Below are 26,570 nucleotides of genomic sequence, written 5' to 3'. Positions count from 1 at the left end.
TGTATATACACATATATGGTAGACACTGTATATACATATATATGGTAGACACTGTATATACATATATGGTAGACACTGTATATACATATATATAGGGTAGACACTGTATATACACATGGTAGACACTGTATATACACATATATGGTAGACACTGTATATACACATATATAGGGTATACACTGTATATACATATATATAGAGTAGACACTGTATATACACATATATGGTAGACACTGTATATACATATATATGGTAGACACTGTATATACATATATGGTAGACACTGTATATACATATATGGTAGACACTGTATATACATATATATATAGGGTAGACACTGTATATACATATATGGTAGACACTGTATATACACATATATGGTAGACACTGTATATACATATATATGGTAGACACTGTATATACATATATGGTAGACACTGTATATACACATATATGGTAGACACTGTATATACACATATATGGTAGACACTGTATATACACATATATGGTAGACACTGTATATACATATACATGGTAGACACTGTATATACACCTATATGGTAGACACGGTATATACACCTATATGGTAGACACTGTATATACACATATATATGGTAGACACTGTATATACATATATGGTAGACACTGTATATACACCTATATGGTAGACACTGTATATACACCTATATGGTAGACACTGTATATACACATATATGGTAGACACTGTATATACATATATGGTAGACACTGTATATACACATATATGGTAGACACTGTATATACACCTATATGGTAGACACTGTATATACACATATATAGGGTAGACACTGTATATGCATATATGGTAGACACTGTATATAACTGCGCTCATTTACACACCTCTTGCCAAATATATAGAACAGCCGGTTGTAGGCATCTGGATCCTTTGGATATTTTGATGACATCATATATTCCTAAAAAGAGCGCAAAATAATATATTAGAAAAGTGTATAACTACAGAAACTATAAGACGATCAGAAAATAGACAATACTCAGCTGATCAGTCAGATCACACAGGACATCACAGCTGTGTATGGGGCCCCACAGACTGGTCAGATCACACAGGACATCACAGCTGTGTATGGGGCCCCACAGACTGGTCAGATCACACAGGACATCACAGCTGTATATGGGGCCCTGCAGACCGGTCAGATCACACAGAACATCACAGCTGTATATGGGGCCCTGCAGACCGGTCAGATCACACAGGACATCACAGCTGTATATGGGGCCCTGCAGACCGGTCAGATCACACAGGACATCACAGCTGTGTATTGAGCTCCACAGACCGGTCACATCACACAGGACATCACAGCTGTGTATGGGGCCCTGCAGACCGGTCAGATCACACAGGACATCACAGCTGTGTATGGAGCTCCACAGACCGGTCAGATCACACAGGACATCACAGCTGTATATGGGGCCCTGCAGACCGGTCACATCACACAGGACATCACAGCTGTGTATTGAGCTCCACAGACCGGTCAGATCACACAGGACATCACAGCTGTATATGGGGCCCTGCAGACCGGTCAGATCACACAGGACATCACAGCTGTGTATGGAGCTCCACAGACCGGTCAGATCACACAGGACATCACAGCTGTGTATGGGCCCCGCAGACCTGTCAGATCACACAGGACATCACAGCTGTGTATGAGGCCCCACAGACTGGTCAGATCACACAGGACATCACAGCTGTGTATGGGGCCCCACAGACCAGTCAGATCACACAGGACATCACAGCTGTATATGGGGCCCCACAGACCGGTCAGATCACACAGGACATCACAGCTGTATATGGGGCCCCACAGACCAGTCAGATCACACAGGACATCACAGCTGTGTATGGGGGCCCACAGACCAGTCAGATCACACAGGACATCACAGCTGTGTATGAGGCCCCACAGACCGGTCAGATCACACAGGACATCACAGCTGTGTATGGGGTCCCACAGACCGGTCACATCACACAGGACATCACAGCTGTGTATTGGGCCCCACAGACCAGTCAGATCACACAGGACATCACAGCTGTGTATGGTCCCCACAGAGCGGTCAGATCACACAGGACATCACAGCTGTGTATGGGGCCCCACAGAGCGGTCAGATCACACAGGACATCACAGCTGTGTATGGGGCCCCACAGACCGGTCACATCACACAGGACATCACAGCTGTGTATTGGGCCCCACAGACCAGTCAGATCACACAAGACATCACAGCTGTGTATGGGGCCCCACAGACCGGTCAGATCACACAGGACATCACAGCTGTGTATGGGGCCCCACAGACCGGTCAGATCACACAGGACATCACAGCTGTGTATGGGGCCCCACAGACCGGTCAGATCACACAGGACATCACAGCTGTATATGGGGCCCTGCAGACCGGTCAGATCACACAGGACATCACAGCTGTGTATGGAGCTCCACAGACCGGTCAGATCACACAGGACATCACAGCTGTGTATGGGCCCCGCAGACCTGTCAGATCACACAGGACATCACAGCTGTGTATGAGGCCCCACAGACTGGTCAGATCACACAGGACATCACAGCTGTATATGGGGCCCTGCAGACCGGTCAGATCACACAGGACATCACAGCTGTATATGGGGCCCTGCAGACCGGTCACATCACACAGGACATCACAGCTGTGTATTGAGCTCCACAGACCGGTCAGATCACACAGGACATCACAGCTGTATATGGGGCCCTGCAGACCGGTCAGATCACACAGGACATCACAGCTGTGTATGGAGCTCCACAGACCGGTCAGATCACACAGGACATCACAGCTGTGTATGGGCCCCGCAGACCTGTCAGATCACACAGGACATCACAGCTGTGTATGAGGCCCCACAGACTGGTCAGATCACACAGGACATCACAGCTGTGTATGGGGCCCCACAGACCGGTCAGATCACACAGGACATCACAGCTGTGTATGAGGCCCCACAGACCGGTCAGATCACACAGGACATCACAGCTGTGTATGGGGTCCCACAGACCGGTCACATCACACAGGACATCACAGCTGTGTATTGGGCCCCACAGACCAGTCAGATCACACAGGACATCACAGCTGTGTATGGTCCCCACAGAGCGGTCAGATCACACAGGACATCACAGCTGTGTATGGGGCCCCACAGAGCGGTCAGATCACACAGGACATCACAGCTGTGTATGGGGCCCCACAGACCGGTCACATCACACAGGACATCACAGCTGTGTATTGGGCCCCACAGACCAGTCAGATCACACAAGACATCACAGCTGTGTATGGGGCCCCACAGACCGGTCAGATCACACAGGACATCACAGCTGTGTATGGGGCCCCACAGACCGGTCAGATCACACAGGACATCACAGCTGTGTATGGGGCCCCACAGACCGGTCAGATCACACAGGACATCACAGCTGTATATGGGGCCCTGCAGACCGGTCAGATCACACAGGACATCACAGCTGTGTATGGAGCTCCACAGACCGGTCAGATCACACAGGACATCACAGCTGTGTATGGGCCCCGCAGACCTGTCAGATCACACAGGACATCACAGCTGTGTATGAGGCCCCACAGACTGGTCAGATCACACAGGACATCACAGCTGTATATGGGGCCCTGCAGACCGGTCAGATCACACAGGACATCACAGCTGTATATGGGGCCCTGCAGACCGGTCACATCACACAGGACATCACAGCTGTGTATTGAGCTCCACAGACCGGTCAGATCACACAGGACATCACAGCTGTATATGGGGCCCTGCAGACCGGTCAGATCACACAGGACATCACAGCTGTGTATGGAGCTCCACAGACCGGTCAGATCACACAGGACATCACAGCTGTGTATGGGCCCCGCAGACCTGTCAGATCACACAGGACATCACAGCTGTGTATGGGGCCCCACAGACCGGTCAGATCACACAGATCACCACAGCTGTGTATGGGGCCCCACAGACCGGTCAGATCACACAGGACATCACAGCTGTGTATGGGGCCCCACAGACCGGTCAGATCACACAGGTCATCACAGCTGTATATGGGGCCCCACAGACCGGTCAGATCACACAGGACAACACAGCTGTGTATGGGGGCCCACAGACCAGTCAGATCACACAGGACATCACAGCTGTATATGGGGCCCCACAGACCAGTCAGATCACACAGGACATCACAGCTGTGTATGGGGGCCCACAGACCGGTCAGATCACAGAGGACATCACAGCTGTGTATGGGGCCCCACAGACCAGTCAGATCACCCAGGACATCACAGCTGTGTATGGGGCCCCACAGACCGGTCAGATCACCCAGGACATCACAGCTGTGTATGGTCCCCACAGACCGGTCAGATCACCCAGGACATCACAGCTGTGTATGGGGCCCTACAGACCGGTCAGATCACACAGGACATCACAGCTGTATATGAGGCCCCACAGACCGGTCAGATCACACAGGACATCACAGCTGTGTATGGGGCCCCACAGACCGGTCAGATCACACAGGACATCACAGCTGTATATGGGGCCCTGCAGACCGGTCACATCACACAGGACATCACAGCTGTGTATGGGGCCCCACAGACCGGTCAGATCACAGAGGACATCACAGCTGTGTGCCAGGATGCATAATGAAAAGAAGACAAGATGGCGGGGGCAGTGTGATGGGCAATGTTCTGCTGGAGACCTTGTGTCCTGACATCATGTGACATGCACCACCTTTACGGCAGTGGGACCCCCTAATGCCAGTGACCTCTATCTCAGGGCGCACGCACACCACTTTTTTGCTATACAGTTCCCGTATACGGTTTCAAGTTATAAACCACACGGAACCGTATAGAAAACCGTATGCATTGACTTAACATTGTAAACCGTATGTCAAACGCATTGTCCGGTTTAGTCCGTTTTGCGTCTTATACGGTTTTGTCCGTTTTTTACCCATACCCAAAATCGTAGACTACCATGTTTTTTGGTAGAAAACTGTATTAAACCGTATATATATTTTTTTTTATATGGGAGTCAATGGGAACTATACAGAACCATATGTGCGTACAGTTCCATCAGGTTTGCACCATACGGTTTGTGACTTTTTTTTTCTTGGAATTTCAATCAAACAAGTGAAACTTTATTCAAAATGGAGTGAAAAGTTAAAAAACGCATACATTTTTTTCTTAAAAAACGGCTGCAACCGGACATTTTTCAAACCGTATATATCATTTGTACACACGTTTTGATACAGTTTAGTCAGGTTTTGAGGAATCAGTTTTTCATCAAAAACCTGATACGGAAACTGTATTGCAAAAATGTGGTGTGAATGCAGCCTCAGCAGGATAATGCCCCCCGGCCACACGGCAGACATTGTTTATGAATGAGGAACATGACAGATGAAGGGGGTGACTCCAGATTCCCCAGATCTCATTGGGTCCGCACCTCACACCTTATAGGATCTAATACCACAGGACACAGCACAGGGATATGGGGTCCGCACCTTATAGGATCTGATACCACAGGACACAGCACAGGGATATGGGGTCCGCACCTGACACCTTATAGGATCTGATACCACAGGACACAGCACAGGGATATGGGGTCCGCACCTCACACCTTATAGGATCTGATACCACAGGACACAGCACAGGGATATGGGGTCCGCACCTTATAGGATCTGATACCACAGGACACAGCACAGGGATATTGGGTCCGCACCTCACACCTTTTAGGATCTAATACCACAGGACACAGCACAGGGATATGGGGTCCGCACCTTATAGGATCTGATACCACAGGACACAGCACAGGGATATGGGGTCCGCACCTTATAGGATCTGATACCACAGGACACAGCACAGGGATATGGGGTCCGCACCTTATAGGATCTGATACCACAGGACACAGCACAGGGATATTGGGTCCGCACCTCACACCTTTTAGGATCTAATACCACAGGACACAGCACAGGGATATGGGGTCCGCACCTTATAGGATCTGATACCACAGGACACAGCACAGGGATATGGGGTCCGCACCTTATAGGATCTGATACCACAGGACACAGCACAGGGATATGGGGTCCGCACCTTATAGGATCTGATACCACAGGACACAGCACAGGGATATGGGGTCCGCACCTCACACCTTATAGGATCTAATACCACAGGACACAGCACAGGGATATGGGGTCCGCACCTCACACCTTATAGGATCTGATACCACAGGACACAGCACAGGGATATGGGGTCCGCACCTTATAGGATCTGATACCACAGGACACAGCACAGGGATATGGGGTCCGCACCTCACACCTTATAGGATCTAATACCACAGGACACAGCACAGGGATATGCGGTCCGCACCTCACACCTTATAGGATCTGATACCACAGGACACAGCACAGGGATATGGGGTCCGCACCTTATAGGATCTGATACCACAGGACACAGTACAGGGATATGCGGTCCGCACCTCACACCTTATAGGATCTGATACCACAGGACACAGCACAGGGATATGGGGTCCGCACCTTATAGGATCTGATACCACAGGACACAGCACAGGGATATGGGGTCCGCACCTTATAGGATCTGATACCACAGGACACAGCACAGGGATATGGGGTCCGCACCTCACACCTTATAGGATCTGATACCACAGGACACAGCACAGGGATATGGGGTCCGCACCTCACACCTTATAGGATCTGATACCACAGGACACAGCACAGGGATATGGGGTCCGCACCTCACACCTTATAGGATCTGATACCACAGGACACAGCACAGGGATATGGGGTCCGCACCTTATAGGATCTGATACCACAGGACACAGCACAGGGATATGGGGTCCGCACCTCACACCTTATAGGATCTGATACCACAGGACACAGCACAGGGATATGGGGTCCGCACCTCACACCTTATAGGATCTGATACCACAGGACACAGCACAGGGATATGGGGTCTGCCCCTTATAGGATCTGATACCACAGGACACAGCACAGGGATATGGGGTCCGCACCTCACACCTTATAGGATCTGATACCACAGGACACAGCACAGGGATATGGGGTCTGCACCTTATAGGATCTGATACCACAGGACACAGCACAGGGATATGGGGTCCGCACCTTATAGGATCTGATACCACAGGACACAGCACAGGGATATGGGGTCCGCACCTTATAGGATCTGATACCACAGGACACAGCACAGGGATATGGGGTCCGCACCTTATAGGATCTGATACCACAGGACACAGTACAGGGATATGGGGTCCGCACCTTATAGGATCTGATACCACAGGACACAGCACAGGGATATGGGGTCCGCACCTCACACCTTATAGGATCTAATACCACAGGACACAGCACAGGGATATGGGGTCCGCACCTCACACCTTATAGGATCTGATACCACAGGACACAGCACAGGGATATGGGGTCCGCACCTCACACCTTATAGGATCTGATACCACAGGACACAGCACAGGGATATGGGGTCCGCACCTCACACCTTATAGGATCTGATACCACAGGACACAGCACAGGGATATGGGGTCCGCACCTTATAGGATCTGATACCACAGGACACAGCACAGGGATATGGGGTCCGCACCTCACACCTTATAGGATCTGATACCACAGGACACAGCACAGGGATATGGGGTCCGCACCTCACACCTTATAGGATCTGATACCACAGGACACAGCACAGGGATATGGGGTCCGCACCTCACACCTTATAGGATCTGATACCACAGGACACAGCACAGGGATATGGGGTCTGCACCTTATAGGATCTGATACCACAGGACACAGCACAGGGATATGGGGTCCGCACCTCACACCTTATAGGATCTGATACCACAGGACACAGCACAGGGATATGGGGTCTGCACCTTATAGGATCTGATACCACAGGACACAGCACAGGGATATGGGGTCCGCACCTTATAGGATCTGATACCACAGGACACAGCACAGGGATATGGGGTCCGCACCTTATAGGATCTGATACCACAGGACACAGTACAGGGATATGCGGTCCGCACCTTATAGGATCTAATACCACAGGACACAGCACAGGGATATGGGGTCCGCACCTTATAGGATCTGATACCACAGGACACAGTACAGGGATATGCGGTCCGCACCTCACACCTTATAGGATCTGATACCACAGGACACAGCACAGGGATATGGGGTCCGCACCTCACACCTTATAGGATCTGATACTACAGGACACAGCACAGGGATATGGGGTCCGCACCTTATAGGATCTGATACCACAGGACACAGCACAGGGATATGGGGTCCGCACCTCACACCTTATAGGATCTGATACCACAGGACACAGCACAGGGATATGGGGTCCGCACCTTATAGGATCTGATACCACAGGACACAGCACAGGGATATGGGGTCCGCACCTCACACCTTATAGGATCTGATACCACAGGAGACAGCACAGGGATATGGGGTCCGCACCTTATAGGATCTGATACCACAGGACACAGCACAGGGATATGGGGTCCGCACCTCACACCTTATAGGATCTGATACCACAGGACACAGCACAGGGATATGGGGTCCGCACCTCACACCTTATAGGATCTGATACCACAGGACACAGTACAGGGATATGCGGTCCGCACCTCACACCTTATAGGATCTGATACCACAGGACACAGCACAGGGATATGGGGTCCGCACCTCACACCTTATAGGATCTGATACTACAGGACACAGTACAGGGATATGGGGTCCGCACCTCACACCTTATAGGATCTGATACCACAGGACACAGCACAGGGATATGGGGTCCGCACCTCACACCTTATAGGATCTGATACCACAGGACACAGCACAGGGATATGGGGTCCGCACCTTATAGGATCTGATACCACAGGACACAGCACAGGGATATGGGGTCCGCACCTCACACCTTATAGGATCTGATACCACAGGACACAGCACAGGGATATGGGGTCCGCACCTTATAGGATCTGATACCACAGGACACAGCACAGGGATATGGGGTCCGCACCTTATAGGATCTGATACCACAGGACACAGCACAGGGATATGGGGTAAGGACCTAAGGGGTCACATGACAGGGCTACAGGGTTCAGGCCTTGGGGGTCACAAGACAGGGCTATGGAGTCTGGACCTCAGAGCACAGGGATATGGGGTCCGGGCCTTAGGGTCACATCCCTAGGATATGGGTTCTGGTCCTCGGGGTTACAGCACAAGGGAACAATATAACACTAGGCAGGAGGTTTTATTGTCATGGCTGATCAGTGACTATATACACCATTTATTTACCCTGCACCCCTCTTACCTTAACCGCCACCGCCCCTCCCCCACCCTCTTACCTTAACCGCCGCCGCCCCTCCCCCACCCTCTTACCTTAACCGCCACCGCCCCTCCCCCACCCTCTTACCTTAACCGCCTCTGGACTGGTCACAATTAACATCACATTATGCATGAAGTTTAATCTAACCACGGGGCCGTATTCTTCTGTCCTGGAAAATACAAATCAGGATTTAGAGGGGAATCCCCCCCAGATAAAGACATTTCCCCCAATGGGAGGCTATGACTAAGGGCTTCCAGCAGGGGGCGCTGGGTCAGCAGCTCTTCCAGTCCCACGAGGTTACGGTTTCACAATGCATTTGGCTGTCTGGGCATGCTGGGAACTGTAGTTTTGCAACTCCCTACCCTAGTATAACAAATTCCACATGAGAACATGAGAAATGCTAAATTTAGTGTGAAAATACTTCTCACAGCTGAGGGTTCAGTACAATGTATCAGAGCTAAACACAAGACTAGAACCAATCTCTCCCTCCAGCTGCCTCAATGTATCTGTGCAGATATAATGTATCAGTCTGGTGCCATCACTCACTAACGATTGTGGAAACAACTGGAGCAAACACTACAGCAGTAAACTAGAATATAATTCCATTCATTGGTGACAAGCAGAGATGGTAACGAGAGAAGGAACACAGAAGATCTGTTGGGAGGCGGCAGGACCAGGTCAGGATTGTAGGTCCAGGAGGACTGACGGGAGATAGGACCAATGTTCTCACCCCCATTACTATGTACCTACCATCTCAGGTAGAGGTCGTGCGTCACCTTGAGGTTGTCTAACGCTTTCTTAAGGGAATAAGTGTGACCAAAGAGGAAACTGTGGGGAGAAGAAAGAATATGTCATCGCTTTATACTACACAGTGTGTACAGGATATATACAGGATATATACACACTATATACAGACCCATATGTACAGGATATATACAGGATATATACACACTATATACAGACCCATATGTAAGGATATATACAGGATATATACAGACTATATACAGACCCATATGTACAGGATATATACAGGATATATACACACTATATACAGACCCATATGTACAGGATATATATACACACTATATACAGGATGTATACAGGGCAATATGTAAGGTTATATACAGAATGTATACAGACTATATACAGGCCCATATGTAAGGCTATATACAGGATGTATACAGGATATATACAGGCCATATACAGGATATATACAGTCCATATACAGGATATATACAGGCTGCATACAGGCCATACACAGGATGTATACAGGCCATATACAGGATATATTCAGGGCAATATGTAAGGTTATATACAGGATATATACAGGCCATATACAGGATATATACAGGGCAATATGTAAGGTTATATACAGGATATATACAGGGCAATTTGTAAGGTTATATACAGGATATATACAGACTATATACAGGATGTATACAGGGCAATATGTAAGGTTATATACAGGATGTATACAGGATATATACAGGCTATATACAGGATGTATACAGGGCAATATGTAAGGTTATATACAGGATGTATACAGGATATATACAGGCTATATACAGGATGTATACAGGGCAATATGTAAGGTTATATACAGGATGTATACAGGATATATACAGGCTATATACAGGATGTATACAGGGCAATATGTAAAGTTATATACAGGATGTATACAGGATATATACAGGCCATATACAGGCTATATACAGGGCAATATGTAAGGTTATATACAGGATGTATACAGGATATATACAGGCCCATATGTAAGGCTATATACAGGATGTATACAGACGAATATGTAAGGTTTTTTACAGGATGTATACAGATATATATTGTTGAGTATATTGTATGTCGTGTATATTGTATATTTAGTCATAGTTTCCAGTTACAATGGGAAAGAAGGGAAATATTGTAACCTGAGGCCATTGTAAGCTGAGGGAGGACAGTATACATTATACCTGGACCAGTAACAGGCGGCACAGTTGTTTTGTTTATGTCTTTTACTGCAAGGAGAAAAAGTAAGTGAACCTGTGTGTATAATGTCTTCTAGAGATCACAGGCAAAGAGTGTGTACATGGAGAGATAAGACGTATAGTGCAGGGTTCTCAGGGGCCTCACCCATTACATACAGAGTCTGCTCACCGACAGCAATAGGACTGCAAAAATGTGGCGGACCACCTCAAGTTTAGCATAAGCCACCTCACCATTCCATAGAGGTTCTCGGAAAATTCTATTGTCATATTGCACCAAAGGAGTGTGTGTCAAAATGAAGGCCGCCTGTGCGCCAAATTAGAAAATATGATATAGTAGACAGAAAATCCAGCTCACCGTGCAGTTGTCTTATCGCCCGGACTGTGCTGCGGCAGGCACATAAAGCAGAGAAACAACAGAAGGAGATAGTCCAGCGAAAAAGGTGTTCAAATTAAATTCTTCTTTATTGTATAAAAGTCAGGATACAGGAACACACGTGAACAATTGTCTATGTGTATTCCTGTATGCTGGCTTTTACACAATAAAGAAGAATTTTATTTGGCACAATACATTTTTCGCTGGACTATCTCCTTCTGTTTCCCTAAATTAGAAAATATGGTGGAAACCAAGAAGGGAATGCAACAAAACAGAAAAGAGTCTCAGTGCAGATTGACTGGAACTTGCTTAAAACAACACTAAAACACAATGCAACACAACACACAAAAACAACACAACACACAAAAACAACACACAAACACAACACAAAAACACAACACACAAAAACAACACAACACACAAAAACACAACTCAAAAACACAACACAAAAACACAACACAAAAACAACACAAAAACACAACACAAAAACACAACACAAAAACACAACTCAAAAACACAACTCAAAAACACAACTCAAAAACACAACTCAAAAACACAACTCAAAAACACAACTCAAAAACACAACTCAAAAACACAACTCAAAAACACAACTCAAAAACAAAACTCAAAAACAAAACTCAAAAACAAAACTCAAAATAAAAACACAAAATAAAAACAAAACTCAAAAACAAAACTCAAAATAAAAACAAAAATAAAACACAAAACCAAAACACAACATAAAAACAAAACAAAACACAACACAACACAAAAACTAAAAAAAAAACACTATAAAAAAGACAAAGCGAGCTTATTTAACAAAACAATAAAGCATTAGTGCAGTGATTCCCAACCAGGGTGCCTCCAGCTGTTGCAAAACTACAACTCCCAGCATGCCCGGACAGCCTTTGGCTGTCCGGCCATGCTGGGAGTTGTAGTTTTGCAACAGCTGGAGGCACCCTGGTTGGGAAACACTGCCCTAGTGTATGGGCGGATGAGTATCAGGCAATGCATTGGACATCCCAGCACTGACCTGTCTCGGGGGGGTCCGGGGATGTGGTCATACTTCATGTGCATGTACTTGACATAGGCGCAGAAGACCAGGAAAGCAACAAGGAGGCCGAGGACGAGGAGAAGCAGCAGCCAGGAGGCCAAGGAGAGGCACAGGGAGGCCAAACTCCCCCACATTCTGTCCCTGCGACTTTGTAGAAGGAAGTGTCACTCCTCAGCTCTGGGATTTCAGGAAGTTTATAAATGTAGATGGCACACTGCCCCCTGCAGGCCAGGCTGTCCATTACAGCGCTTACAACTTTCATATCTGTTTTTATGTTGCAACAATCGCCAATAAAAAAAGAAAAATTTAAAAAACATATAATATAAAATAATAAAAAAATAAAAAAGTAAACCTAACACCTAGCTCAATGACGTCACCGTCACCACAACTTTTATATTGAAAGAATTTCAGAAGCAAGACTCCATCGCCATCTATGGTTCCGCTTTTTTAATTCACTGCAGGACAAAAAACATTTTTTTAGCTACATGTCATTTTGTTACTTTTAGATACTAGAAGGTTCATATTCACTGACTGAATAAAAATGTTACAGCTAAATAAATAAGAGAAAAAAACATCTGTAGCCTACACATTAGATCAGCGTTGCTCAACCAGGGTGCCTCCAGCTGTTGCAAGACTACAACACCCAGCATGCCCGGACAGCCAAGGACAGATCAATCAGTGCCAGGTCAGAGGTGACAAACAATTATAGCAAATAAACATTAAAATGTATGAAGAAGTGTATAGTAAATAATCACAATGTCGTGCATAAGGAACATTACAGAGCATACAAAGCTATATATACACATATCTAAATCAATACAGGTAAGAAAAATATATATCCATAAACTAAAAGTTATCCCCGCAGGATAGACAACAAGTGTGATGACAGGGGGGTCTGACTCCTGGGACCCCCTATGATGTCCAGAAGGGGGCGCAGTCTCTCCCTGTGAATAGAGTGATATTGAGTATCTCCAGTGCTCCTATACAGCATGCACGCTGACCTCACAGGAAGAGATAGCGCCCCATTGTTTTCACGGCAGAAACTGCTGCAGAAATTTCAATTCTGGCCTCCACAGAAAAAAATGGAAATTTTTTTACAAGACGGAGGCTTCACATTATGCTTTTCATTATTTACACAGAGTTAATATATGGTAATCAGAAAAAGGTTTTAACAAACCATAGGAAGACTTGGGGCGAATTGGGAAGAATTGGGGCGGAAATCAAGCAGAAATTTTCTGCCTCAAAATATTGTTACTTTTCCACAAGACCTCACAGAGATTTTGCGTGGAAATCGCGCGGAATTGGTGCGGAATTCCGTGTGGAATTCCATGCGGAAATGCAGGTTTCATGCAGAGGAGGAGTATCAAGTATTTGTATTCATAAACATTTTTTTTTTTTCATGCGGAAATTCCGCTCCAATTCCTTGCAGATTCCTCGTGGAAATGCTTCTGACTCAAAAAAAAAATATATATATATATAACATTGATCTCTATGGAGAACGATGCTGATTCCGCCTGAAAGAAAGAACATGTTCTTTCTTCAAGTGGAACAGACTTCCTCGTCAGAATTCTGCTTGAGGAAATTCCTCAGTGTGAACTGAGGGGCAGAAATTCTGCACAACTCTAAGGGGGATTTCACTGCTGAATGAATTGGAGAGGAAAAAGAGAGCAGAATTACTTGTGGAAATTCCTCTCCAATTCCTCAGTGTGAACATACCCTTAGGCAAAACCATTCCTCTTTCTGTACTGCTCTGCATAAAGATAAGTACTATATTCATTGCTGTCAGATATAAATGTATATTTCCTATATATATATATATATATATATATATATATCAGCTCATTACATCACCTTTTCAGGCGATGTTCCCTTGTATCAACTTAGCTCCAGTTACGGAATATAAAAAGCTAATCGGGATTAATGCCAAGCCAGAACTCTCTCCAAGGAAAGATCACCCATCTGCAGACAGCTGTTTCGGGGTACTTGCCCCTCGTCAGTACAGAGCAGGGTAATCTGGCTTGGCTGAGATGAGGTGAGGATTACCCTGCTCTGTACTGACGAGGGGCAAGTACCTCGATACAGCTGTCTGCAGATGGGTGATCTTTCCTTGGAGAGAGAGTTCTGGCTTGGCATTAATCCCGATTAGCTTTTTATATTCCGTAACTGGAGCTAAGCTGATATCAGGGAACATCGCCTGAAAAGGTGATGTAATGAGCTGATTTGCATATTCCCCTACCCAGAATGCCTGCGGAGTGCTTAGTGCGTAGTCTGAATTGTGCCATATACTGCCGCGTAAGGGTACACCTTGGAAAATAAGAGGGCAAAACTCAGATATCAACACACAAATCTTTATTAGGCATTACATTACAAGTGATTCAAAAGCATATTGCATCTCCACCTTCGGGTTTGGAACATAACGCATATACGCGCTGGACTTCCAGCGACCTAATTTCCTGATGACATGAGCAGGAACGCCATGACGAGAGGCCGATGCTGCTGCCCCTATCCGAAGCGAAAGGCCGGATATAACTGAAGCATCGTGACCCAAGGATTTAACTAAAACACGTAAATAACGTACAAAAACTGAGGAAGTAAGAGCAGCATTATCAAACAATAACAGCGGGCTCCCTAGACTGTCGTGAACACGGAGAGCAAGTAACGCATTAAAGACCAACACCGGACACCACTTGTGAGAGGTTTTAAAATATTTAACGTGCACCTCCTGACCGGGAAGTGATGTCTTTGTGTCGCGCAACACGAGAGTGAAATGATTCGTCGCACGCTGCAATTGCCCAAACTTGAGAAACGGTGCGGTGCTAGTTTTGCACGTGAACTCGCCCGGTCTCAGAAAGCCGTAATAACCTAAGAAGAGGGCTGCTTTTAGGGTCAAACTATTACGTAAACCAAATGGGGAGTGATCCAAGGCATCTGCCAGCTGCCTAAATAGAGACCCTGAAATGGGCTGCCTACCTGGAGGCTTTGGTACTCTGCTCTTAGCAACCCCCTTTAAGGGCAGCCTTGACTGCATGTGATGTAAACAACGACGCCCTATCCAGAAACTTCAAGGTAACAAGGTGTTGTATGCCTGCCAAATAGATTTTTATGGTGTTATATGCTAGCTGTAAGGAGGAGTGGCAAAACCCTATAAAGGCTAAAAGAAAAGACACAGAAAGGAAATCGTCATGCGGGTGAGACTGACAGAATTTGGTAAACAGATTAAAGGCCGTACGATAAAGTGTTACGGGAAAGTGAACTATTAATCAAATCCTGACCAACAGACATATAGGCATTTAATTCAAAATCAAATCGTGGAACGCTGGAACCATGCATCCTGACGGATCGGCCTCTGGCATCACCTGGAAGAAGAGTGCAAAATTGAACCTAGATAGTGCATTGGCAGCCGTATTTCTAACACCATCTATATGAGCACTAGAGAAGTGAAAATTATGCGACAACGACAACCATACTAGTTTACGCATCAAAGACATAACCTGTGGGGATGTGAATCTACCTTTGAGTAAAATATTCACCGTAGCTTCATTGTCAGAAACGAACAGAACTGACTTCCTAAACCATAGATGACCCCACACCCCGGCAGCTGCAACTATAGGGTACAACTCGAACAATGCTGATGACCTGCTAAAACCTGGAGACAGGGATACTTCGGTTGGCCAAGCACTAGCCAACCAATGGTTTTCCCAAATAGCTGCAAAACCCACTGAGGGGGAGGCATCAGAGAAAACTAGAGGAGAGGTATTGTCGATACCAGGGGTGAAAAAGGATACCCCATTCCAGTCAGCCAAGAACGTATGCCACATGGCGAAATCAGCAAGCACGTGTTTGTCAAACTTGACTACATCTTTTTGGCCAGGTACAGAATTCATAGCGTCTAACAATCTGGACACAAAACTCCTGCCCTGTGGAATTACACACATGGCAAAGTTCAGCATGCCGAGAATGGATTGGAGTTGTACCTTAGTCACCATGGGTGAATTGGCAAGAACATGCATGGTCTGTCTAATACGTAAGAGCTTGGCTCTCCGCCGAGATAGCGGGTGTCGACCCCCGCACGAGGCGGCGGCCGACACGCCCCCTCAATACAACTCTATGGCAGAGCCGAAGCAATGCCTTCGGCAATCTCCGGCTCTGCCATAGAGATGTATTGAGGGGGCGTGTCGGCCGCCGCCTCGTGCGGGGGTCGACACCCGCTATCTCGGCGGAGAGCCGGGGCCCCGTACAGAGAGATCGCAGGGGGCCCCAGCGGTCGGACCCCCCGCGATCTCAAACTTATCCCGTATCCTTAGGATAGGGGATAAGTTTTTCACCACTGGACTACCCCTTTAAGCAAAAATTGAACAAAATTCTTATCTGGGTGATCAGCGAGAAAATACTCTAAACAGAAGACATCTATCACAGCTAGTCATGCTTTCGACTTTTGTGAACAACTGGACTTAGGATGGGCTCTGAAACAGACTGCGCAATCGTGTAAAAGTCTACACTGGTTATAATTGCAAGACCCGAAATTGTAATTATTGCAGATTTGCGATCTACCGAGATATTTAATGGGTCTACCTAGTTTGTCAAACAAGCCGGCCTGTTTCTGATTCCTAGGCTGAAATGTGGGTGAGGACGTACCGGGAGTCACTTCAGCTGGGGAATTAACGGTATTACACCACTCGGTGGTATGGGTGATGGATTGACACCGAGAGCTGCAAAATGATTGCAAAAAATCTCGGTGTCAACCAACGCCCAATTGACTGTGTAGTTATACTGTACTAGAGCAGCCGCAGCCTTAGCTGAAAACGATTTATGATAATCATAAAACGTGGAACCACCGTATTTATGAGCCAATTCTGTGACTTTGTACAGATACATATCAAGCTCTTCACGTCTCTCTGGCCTGACTGAGCACAAGACGTCACGATAAATGGCGAACGCCATACTGAATTCAGCTAGTGTAAGCTTGCGACTTAACCTAACGTCCTTAGCTTTCAGGATCACTGACACCTCACCACAAGCAATAGTCTTGTTCTCAGAAACATCGTGAGATGCAATAAGCAAGGAAGCGAGGTTAACGTCCTTACCATCGAGAATGTCCTTCTTCAGATTAGCCGGAATGAAATGAGCTGGTGCGATATTAGGCACGAGCATATTAAGTCCAACCGGTAACACTGAAACCTGCGGAGTAGCAGAAACCTGAGGGGGAACGGACGTCTGCGGAACGGCAGGAACCGAACCAACTACTGGGGCAGAAGAGGGAACTTCTGAATTCTTGCACTCCAAAGTGTCAACTCTAGAACACAGCGAGTTAATTAAAGTATGCAACTGCAGGATGGACGTATTAAGTGTCTGCATGGACACTTCTCCGCTGCTAGTGCCTGCTTGATCACAAAGTCCTGACTGCTCCGAGACCAATAAATGATAAAGTTCCGCCTTGCGGGCAGTGGCCGGGAACGATATGCCTTTGCGGACGAGTTCAGCCATCAGCTTGGGAATAGTCCAGTTGCGAAGTGAGGGGACGCTACCCAGATCCGACGTTCTAGCGACGATGTCCAGAACAGAGGCTGCATCTTCAATGTCTGAAGCGTGAGACATTTCTGAAAAAATTAGACACATAATCAAACCCTGACACCGGAAGGCAGCAGCCCACCACAGTGAAATTCACCAATCAGCGCAAAACCAACTTGGAACCAAAGCCACGGATGCCACACAACAGTAGTGAAGGAACTAAGTCTAAAACGTAATTAGACTAGTAAGTGAAGGGTGACGTGTAGTGACGAAAAGATGCTAATTGCGTGCTACGTGAGAGTCATTCGTGACAAACGAAGCCCTGGCCCAGAGACGTGGTGGGTAGGGGGTAAAGGCATACCCAAGGACGTGATAGGTAACAACTAAAACATGAATACCTGTGCTACTCAGAGTTCCACACAGACTGTGCCTAAAAGAAAAGCAATAAGAACCGCGATCCTACTTAAGACAGCGCCTGGAGGAACAGTTTACCAACCTTGATTACTGAGCGACGTAGGTCAACCTTGACACGAACAGAGCGCTGGACCAACGTAAAGGCTAAAGCGAGAAGAGACCACCGGAGTGAAAACTGTGGGCTCAAAGGAAAGCCGTACAAAGAGAACGTTTATTATAACTCACCAACAGTGTAGACTGCACATACCTGTACGAGGATGGATATGCTAACACGACGTAGATGACGGCAGACGTCAAGCCACTAGAACGAGCGTGGACAACTGCTGGATAAAACACACAGGCATTTAACTAAACACCAGCTAACACGGACCCACACGAAGACCCAAGGACGAGTTGAGTCAGTGGGAAGAAAATGTTCCGAGCCCCAAAGGCGAGATGGGGAGAACAGACCAAGCTGCACATTAACTAATACCTTTATTTATTAACACCCTTTTTTTTTTTTTTTTTTTTTTTTTATATACCTTTAAAGCGACCGAGCCAGGGACAAGGGAGAAACGGACTCACAAAAAGACGAACTTCCAGCCTAGACAGATACACAACCAATGCTGAATGAAAAGATGACACTAATGTAGGAGGTAGACTTCTGATAAATATGCTGAAACAGAAAACATGCGTAAACTCACAGCTTGACCTCGACAAGATTGTAATGGACAACTGCATGTAGGCAACCACGAGTACCACGGATACTTGCGACTGGGGTACTGGACATGACGACGATTAGGAACACAGCGAGGAAAGCGGCAGGAGCAACAAGACAAGTACCAGGTACACAGAGGGCGCCTAATTAGACAGCGAATAAGGGCTAGAGAGGGGAGAAGCTAAATAAATGAATAGAAACACGACAAGGTAAACAAACCACATGACTAAACAAGAGCCGGCGTGGACCGTCATCCAACAGAGCATACCGGGAGACCATGACAGAGCTTTTTTTAATTTTTTTTTTTTTATGCCAGCAGACATAACAAACATACTTAACCAGTTAACAGCGAATATCATTGCAGTACAGATACGGCCCACCTTGGCGACAAGATAACTAGCCGACTTGGCAGAAGAACGAATATGGTAACTACTATGACTAGCAATAAACGCCATAAGGAGACCAGACCATGACAATGAAGTAAAGCAGCAAAGGAAAACCAACAATGTAAGACAGAGTTATAATATCATACTAGCAGTGGAGTAGTAGTAGTGAATCAGCAACGTATGAGGTGGGAACGTAACCTGGGAAGCTACGCACACGGTGATTTATTAGTGAGAACTACCCGTGATCTAAGAAAAGCAGCAGGGAAATGAAACCACGATATACAAATAAACTGTATAGACCAACAAAACTAGACGTCCGCTATTCCACATACCTCTATTTTCTTTTCTTTTTATATATATATATATTATACATACATATATTTTTTAAGCAGAAGCCTCTCTCCCCCCCCCCCCCCCACAGGGAACCAAACATCATTAACAACCCATACTCTTTACTCTCCCCCTTTTTTTCTTTTTCTTTTTTCTTACCAAACTGCAGGCACAGACTAACAATGCTGTAAAGAGCAAGTAGCATAGTAACAACCGCAGGAAGACTCATGAGCTATAACTAAACGATTAAAAGTTAGTAGCAAGCAGCAAGAGAAAATACATGAAATGGGAAATAGCATGGGATTTGAGAAGCGACTGGGAAATAAATAGTATGAATGGTAGAACATACAGGAACGAGGCAGAGTTAATTTATAAAGGCAAAACACATGTGGTAGCGACTAGCATGAGCAATAACGAGCACTGTTATCACAACATGACTGAGAAAACCTACTGAGGCTAGAAGCAACAAGCAGCGTAGACCAACAGAGACGGGAGGTAACTGCAGAACCCCATAAAAAACCTGAGCTCCAAAGACACCTCCATCTGAACCCCCCCCCCCCCCCGACGTGCAGAGCCGAGCAGCCGGAAGCGTGCGACATCTGACATCAGCCCGACGTGGCCATTAAATAATAAAACAACGCAGGCATGCGACAGGCAGGGTACCCGGCACCCGACAAACAGCAAAGACATGCCCCTGGAGTGCAGAGCTATGCAGCCGGAAGCGAGTGCACATAACAGCACGGGGGGTCACCACGGAGCCCAGCGAAACCTGAATACCAGCGGTGACCCTCCGCCAACACCCCCTAACCCAGCGCCTATTACTAACCTGCGACAAAGCTTCGACAGGGGAACTTCCTCTGGCGTCTGACGTCACGGACCCAAACAACGCGAGAGCCGTGGCGTACTGACCAAGGGGTGCCGCGGCTTTTAAGAGTGAGTACCGCCCCTCTCACAAACACAGGTTAAATGAGTAAATCAATTAACCTCCGCACATATATATATACACACACACACAGGTTCTTCTAAAAAAAAATAGCATATTGTGCAAAAGTTCATTGGGGGAGATTTATCAAAACCTGTGCAGAGGAAAACTTGCCAAGTTGCCCATAGCAACCAATCAGATCGCTTCTTTCATTTTTCACAGGCCTTCATAAAAATGAAAGAAGCAAGCTGATTGGTTGCTATGGGCAACTTTTCCTCTGCACAGGTTTTGATAAATCTCCCCCATTATTTTCCATAATGTAATGATAAAAATTCAACTTTCATATATTTTAGATTCATTGCTCACCAACTGAAATATTTCAGGTCTTTTATTGTTTTAATACTGATGATTTTGGCATACAGCTCGTGAAAACCCAAAATTCCCATCTCAAAAAATTACGAGCTATTAACTTAATTACCTGAATCAACTAATTAACTCTAAACACCTGCAAAAGATTCCTGAGGCTTTTAAAAACTCCCAGCCTGGTTCATTACTCAAAACCACAATCATGGGTAAGACTGCCGACCTGACCGCTGTCCAGAAGGCCATCATTGACCCCCAAGCAAGAGGGTAAGACGGCCGACCTGACCGCTGTCCAGAAGCCATCATTGACCCCCAAGCAAGAGGGTAAGACTGCCGACCTGACCGCTGTCCAGAAGCCATCATTGACCCCCAAGCAAGAGGGTAAGAATGCCGACCTGACCGCTGTCCAGAAGGCCATCAGTGACCCCCAAGCAAGAGGGTAAGACTGCCGACCTGACCACTGTCCAGAAGGCCATCATTGACCCCCAAGCAAGAGGGTAAGACTGCTGACCTGACCGCTGTCCAGAAGCCATCATTGACCCCTCAAGCAAGAGGGTAAGACTGCCGACCTGACCGCTGTCCAGAAGCCATCATTGACCCCCAAGCAAGAGGGTAAGAATGCCGACCTGACCGCTGTCCAGAAGCCATCATTGACCCCCAAGCAAGAGGGTAAGAATGCCGACCTGACCGCTGTCCAGAATCCATCATTGACCCCCAAGCAAGAGGGTAAGAATGCCGACCTGACCGCTGTCCAGAAGGCCATCAGTGACCCCCAAGCAAGAGGGTAAGAATGCCGACCTGACCGCTGTCCAGAAGGCCATCAGTGACCCCCAAGCAAGAGGGTAAGACTGCCGACCTGACCGCTGTCCAGAAGGCCATCAGTGACCCCCAAGCAAGAGGGTAAGACTGCCGACCTGACCGCTGTCCAGAAGCCATCATTGACCCCCAAGCAAGAGGGTAAGACTGCCGACCTGACCACTGTCCAGAAGCCATCCTTGACCCCCAAGCAAGAGGGTAAGACTGCCGACCTGACCGCTGTCCAGAAGCCATCATTGACCCCCAAGCAAGAGGGTAAGAATGCCGACCTGACCGCTGTCCAGAAGCCATCCTTGACCCCCAAGCAAGAGGGTAAGACTGCCGACCTGACCGCTGTCCAGAAGCCATCATTGACCCCCAAGCAAGAGGGTAAGAATGCCGACCTGACCGCTGTCCATAAGCCATCATTGACCCCCAAGCAAGAGGGTAAGACTGCCGACCTGACCGCTGTCCATAAGCCATCATTGACCCCAAAGCAAGAGGGTAAGACTGCCGACCTGACCGCTGTCCAGAAGGCCATCATTGACCCCCAAGCAAGAGGGTAAGACACAAAGAAATTTCTGAACAAATAGACTGTTCCCAGAGAGCTGTATCAAGGCACCTCAATGGGAAGTCTGTGGGAAGGAAAAAATGTGGCAGAAAACGCTCCACAACGAGAAGAGGTGACCGGACCCTGAGGAAGATTGTGGAGAAGGACCGATTCCAGACCTCGGGGGACCTGCGGAAGCAGTGGGCTGAGTCTGGAGTAGAAACATCCAGAGCCCCCGTGCACAGGCGTGTGCCGCATTCCCCAGGTCAAGTCACTTTTGAACCAGAAACAGCGACAGAAGCGCCGGACCTGGGCTACAGAGAAGCAGCACTGGACTGTTGCTCAGTGGTCCAACGTACTTTTTTTCGGTTGAAAGCAAATTTTGCATGTCATTCGGAAATCAAGGTGCCAGAGTCTGGAGGAAGACTGGGGAGAAGTAAATGCCAAAATGCCTGAAGTCCAGTGTCAAGTACCCACAGTCAGTGATGGTCTGGGGCGCCATGTCAGCTGCTGGTGTTGGTCCACTGTGTTTTATCAAGGGCAGGGTCAATGCAGCTGCTATCAGGAGATTTTACAGCACTTCATGCTTCCATCTGCTGAAAAGCTTTATGGAGATGAAGATTTAATTTTTCAGCATGACCTGGCACCTGCTCACAGTGCCAAAACCCCTGGCAAATGGTTTACTAACCATGGTATTACTGCGCTCAATTGGCCTGACAACTCTCCTGACCTGAACCCCATAGATAATCTGTGGGATATTGTGAAGAGAAAGTTGAGAGACGCAAGACCCAACACTCTGGATGAGCTTAACCTGTTAAGGACCAAGGACGTTGTGGAACGTCCCCGCACCCTGGGCTTTAAGGTTCCAGAACGTCCTGGTGTTTCTCCAGAGATCGCAATGGCATTCCTGCTGAAATCCTTCAGCAGGCATGCCGTGCAAATGCCAAGGGGGGTCCCGGGACCCCCCCATGTCAGTGATCGCAGAAAATCGCATGTCAATTCAGATATGCTATTTTCTCCTATTCCGGGCTGATCGGGTCTCTGGTGACCCGATCACCCGGAAAATTGTGATGATCTGACCTGTCAGTGACAGCCCAGATCATCCTGAAGGGTAGGAGTGAAGTCGCAATGCTGCAATTTCCTCCTATCCCCTGCCTTTGGTCAGAATTGATTCTGACCAATGGCAGAGCAGGACAGTGGGTAACCCCCCGTTCTGGCCACCCCTGGATGTCGAGGGGATCGTGGGAAAAAGATGGAGGTCGATACCTGCAGGAGAAGATGCCTGGAGACCGCGATCGTTGCTGGATCCTTGGTCAGGTAGGGAAACTACTGTGGGGGAGGGGGGGGGATTGAAAGTGATCTTTACTGTGGCAACCACAAGGAAGGCCAAACTGCAACTCCCAGCATGTCCAGACAGCCGACAGATTTAGCAATTTTCATGAAATTTTTGAAAATTGCTGCTTTACTTTGAAGCCCTCAAATTTTTTCAAAAAGCAAAAACATGTCCATTTTATGATGCCAACATAAAGTGGACATATTGTATTTGTGAATAAAAAATAACATTTATTGGGAATATCCATTTCCCATACAAGCAGAGAGCTTCAAAGTTAGAAAAATGCTAAATTTTCTAAATTTTCATGAAATTTGGGGATTTTTCACCAAAAAAGGATGCAAGTAATGCCGAAAATTTACCACCAAAATAAAGTAGAATATGTCACGAAAAAAACAATCTCAGAATCAGAATGATAACAAAAAGCATTCCAAAAATGTGACAGTGGTCAGATGTTCAAAAAACACTCTGGTCCTAAGGTGCAAAATGGCCTGGTCCTTAAGGGGTTAAGGTCGCTATCGAAGCATCCTGGGCCTCCATAACACCTCAGCAGTGCCACAGGCTGATCGCCTCCATGCCACGCCGCATTGAAGCAGTCATTTCTGCAAAAGGATTCCCGACCGAGTATTGAGTGCATAACTGAACAGAATTATTTGAAGGTTGATTTTTTTTTTTGTATTAAAAACACTTCTTTTATTGGTCGGATGAAATATGCAAATTTTTTTAGATAGGAATTTTGGGTTTTCAAGAGCTGTATGCCAAAATCATCAGTATTAAAACAATAAAATACCTGAAATATTTCAGTTGGTGAGCAATGAATCTAAAATATATTAAAGTTTAAATTGTTATCATTACATTATGGAAATTAATGAACTTTAGCACAATATGCAATTTTTTTTTTAGAAGAACCTGTGTGTGTGTGTGTATATATATATATATATATATATATATATAGGGGAATATGCAAATCAGCTCATTACATCACCTTTTCAGGTGATGTTCCCTGGTATCAGCTTAGCTCCAGTTACGGAATATAAAAAGCTAATCGGGATTAATGCCAAGCCAGAACTCTCTCTCCAGAAGGAAGGGTGCTCTTTCCTTCTGGAGAGAGAGTTCTGGCTTGGCATTAATCCCGATTAGCTTTTTATATTCTGTAACTGGAGCTAAGCTGATACTCATCCCGTATATATATATATATATATATATATATATATATATATATATATATACGCATTATTATGATATTTAAGTTGTCTCCAATATATATATACTTTTCCGGTCATATTTATAAATTTTGCTTCAGTTTCCCTCACAGTTTATCATTCTATAACCTTGTTTTTTCCTACAATATTCCTTTATAATTTCTCCTTATTATTTCAGAATATATTATTTCTATACATACTCCTCATTACATATAATACAGTCCATTGCCACTGTAGCTCTTCAGCCCATTTCCCGCCCCCGCTCTCAGGCGCACGAGAACTGAATAGTACCTGTTTGCGCTCTTTCATTTTACCTCAGACGCCGTTGCGCTGCCTGTCAGCTCCGTACAGCAGCGCTGCATATCTCCGCTCCGGCACTCGGAACTGCCTCTCCTGTCTGCCGACACCTCTCCGGTTCCCTGTGGCTGCTTCTCTTAAAGGGGTTATCCACATAAAGTGATTTTAGTACTTACCTGCCAGAACTGGGTATTTCCTGTTGGATTTTGTTCCCTAAACTACACATCCCACAGTTCCATGCTTGAAAGTTTGAGGTCACTTTCCTTCCTCCCACACCACCCATTGAAACCAGTGTTTTCTAATCAGGGGCCTACAGCTGTTGCAAAATTTAAAGGGTTACTCCACCCCTAGACATCTTATCTCCTATCCAAAGGATAGGGGATAAGATGTCAGATCTCCGGGGGCCCGCTGCTGGGGACCCCGGGGATTGCTGCTGCACGTAATGATGGGCAATACAGGGGCCGGAGCATCGTTACGTCATGGCTCCGCCCCTCGTGATGTCACGGCCCGTCCCTGTCAATACAAGTCTATGGGAGGGGACGTGGCGGTCGTCACGCCCCCTGCCATAGACTTGCATTAAGGGGACGGGCCGTGATGTCATGAGGGGTGGAGCCATGACGTCACACTGCTCCGGCCCCTGTATCGCCCGTCATTACGCACAGGGCGAACTCGCTCTGTGCAGCAATGATAGCGGGGTGCCGCAGCGACGTTCCCCGGGGTCCCCAGCAGCGGGACCGCGGCGATCTAACATCTTATCCCCTATCCTTTGGATAGGGGATAAGATGCTAGGGGCGGAGTAACCCTTTAAGCAGGACTGGCTCCCTCTAATCACCTGACTAGTGATGTCAGGTCTCGACGCATTGCAACCTGGGAAATCCCGAGACATGAGTAATTTTGTATGTTGTTAAAAGTAAATATTGGGGAGATATTCACAGAAGAATTGTGAGACCACCATCACACACAGGTACAGACACTAT

The 26,570-nt window shown here is 46.7% G+C and overlaps 2 protein-coding genes across 3 annotated transcripts in view; both read right to left on the bottom strand.

The window, feature by feature from the left end:
- LOC130295179 (cholesterol 24-hydroxylase-like) overlaps positions 1–13,091 on the bottom strand; it is a 36,111-nt gene extending 23,020 nt beyond the window's left edge. The window contains exons 1-4 of one of the 2 annotated variants that reach the window (XM_056545628.1): positions 12,779–13,091; positions 10,147–10,224; positions 9,484–9,565; positions 880–953 (exon numbers count right to left, since the gene is read on the bottom strand). In XM_056545628.1, coding sequence (XP_056401603.1) covers positions 880–953; positions 9,484–9,565; positions 10,147–10,224; positions 12,779–12,933 — 389 coding nt within the window. In that variant the 5' untranslated portion in view covers positions 12,934–13,091. The remainder of the gene's footprint in view (positions 1–879; positions 954–9,483; positions 9,566–10,146; positions 10,225–12,778) is intronic. The other variant, XM_056545629.1, reaches the window with a different exon arrangement.
- Positions 13,092–13,123: 32 nt separating this feature from the next.
- LOC130295180 (cholesterol 24-hydroxylase-like) overlaps positions 13,124–26,570 on the bottom strand; it is a 62,389-nt gene continuing 48,942 nt past the window's right edge. The window contains exon 16 of the mRNA XM_056545633.1: positions 13,124–13,254. The gene's annotated coding sequence lies outside the window, so the exon portion shown is untranslated. The remainder of the gene's footprint in view (positions 13,255–26,570) is intronic.

This window comes from Hyla sarda, chromosome 11 (assembly GCF_029499605.1).
Source record: "Hyla sarda isolate aHylSar1 chromosome 11, aHylSar1.hap1, whole genome shotgun sequence".
In the NCBI taxonomy this organism is placed as follows: domain Eukaryota; kingdom Metazoa; phylum Chordata; class Amphibia; order Anura; family Hylidae; genus Hyla; species Hyla sarda.
The sequence above is the reverse complement of the archived record's forward strand: the minus strand, read 5'-3'. Positions and strand labels throughout refer to the sequence as shown.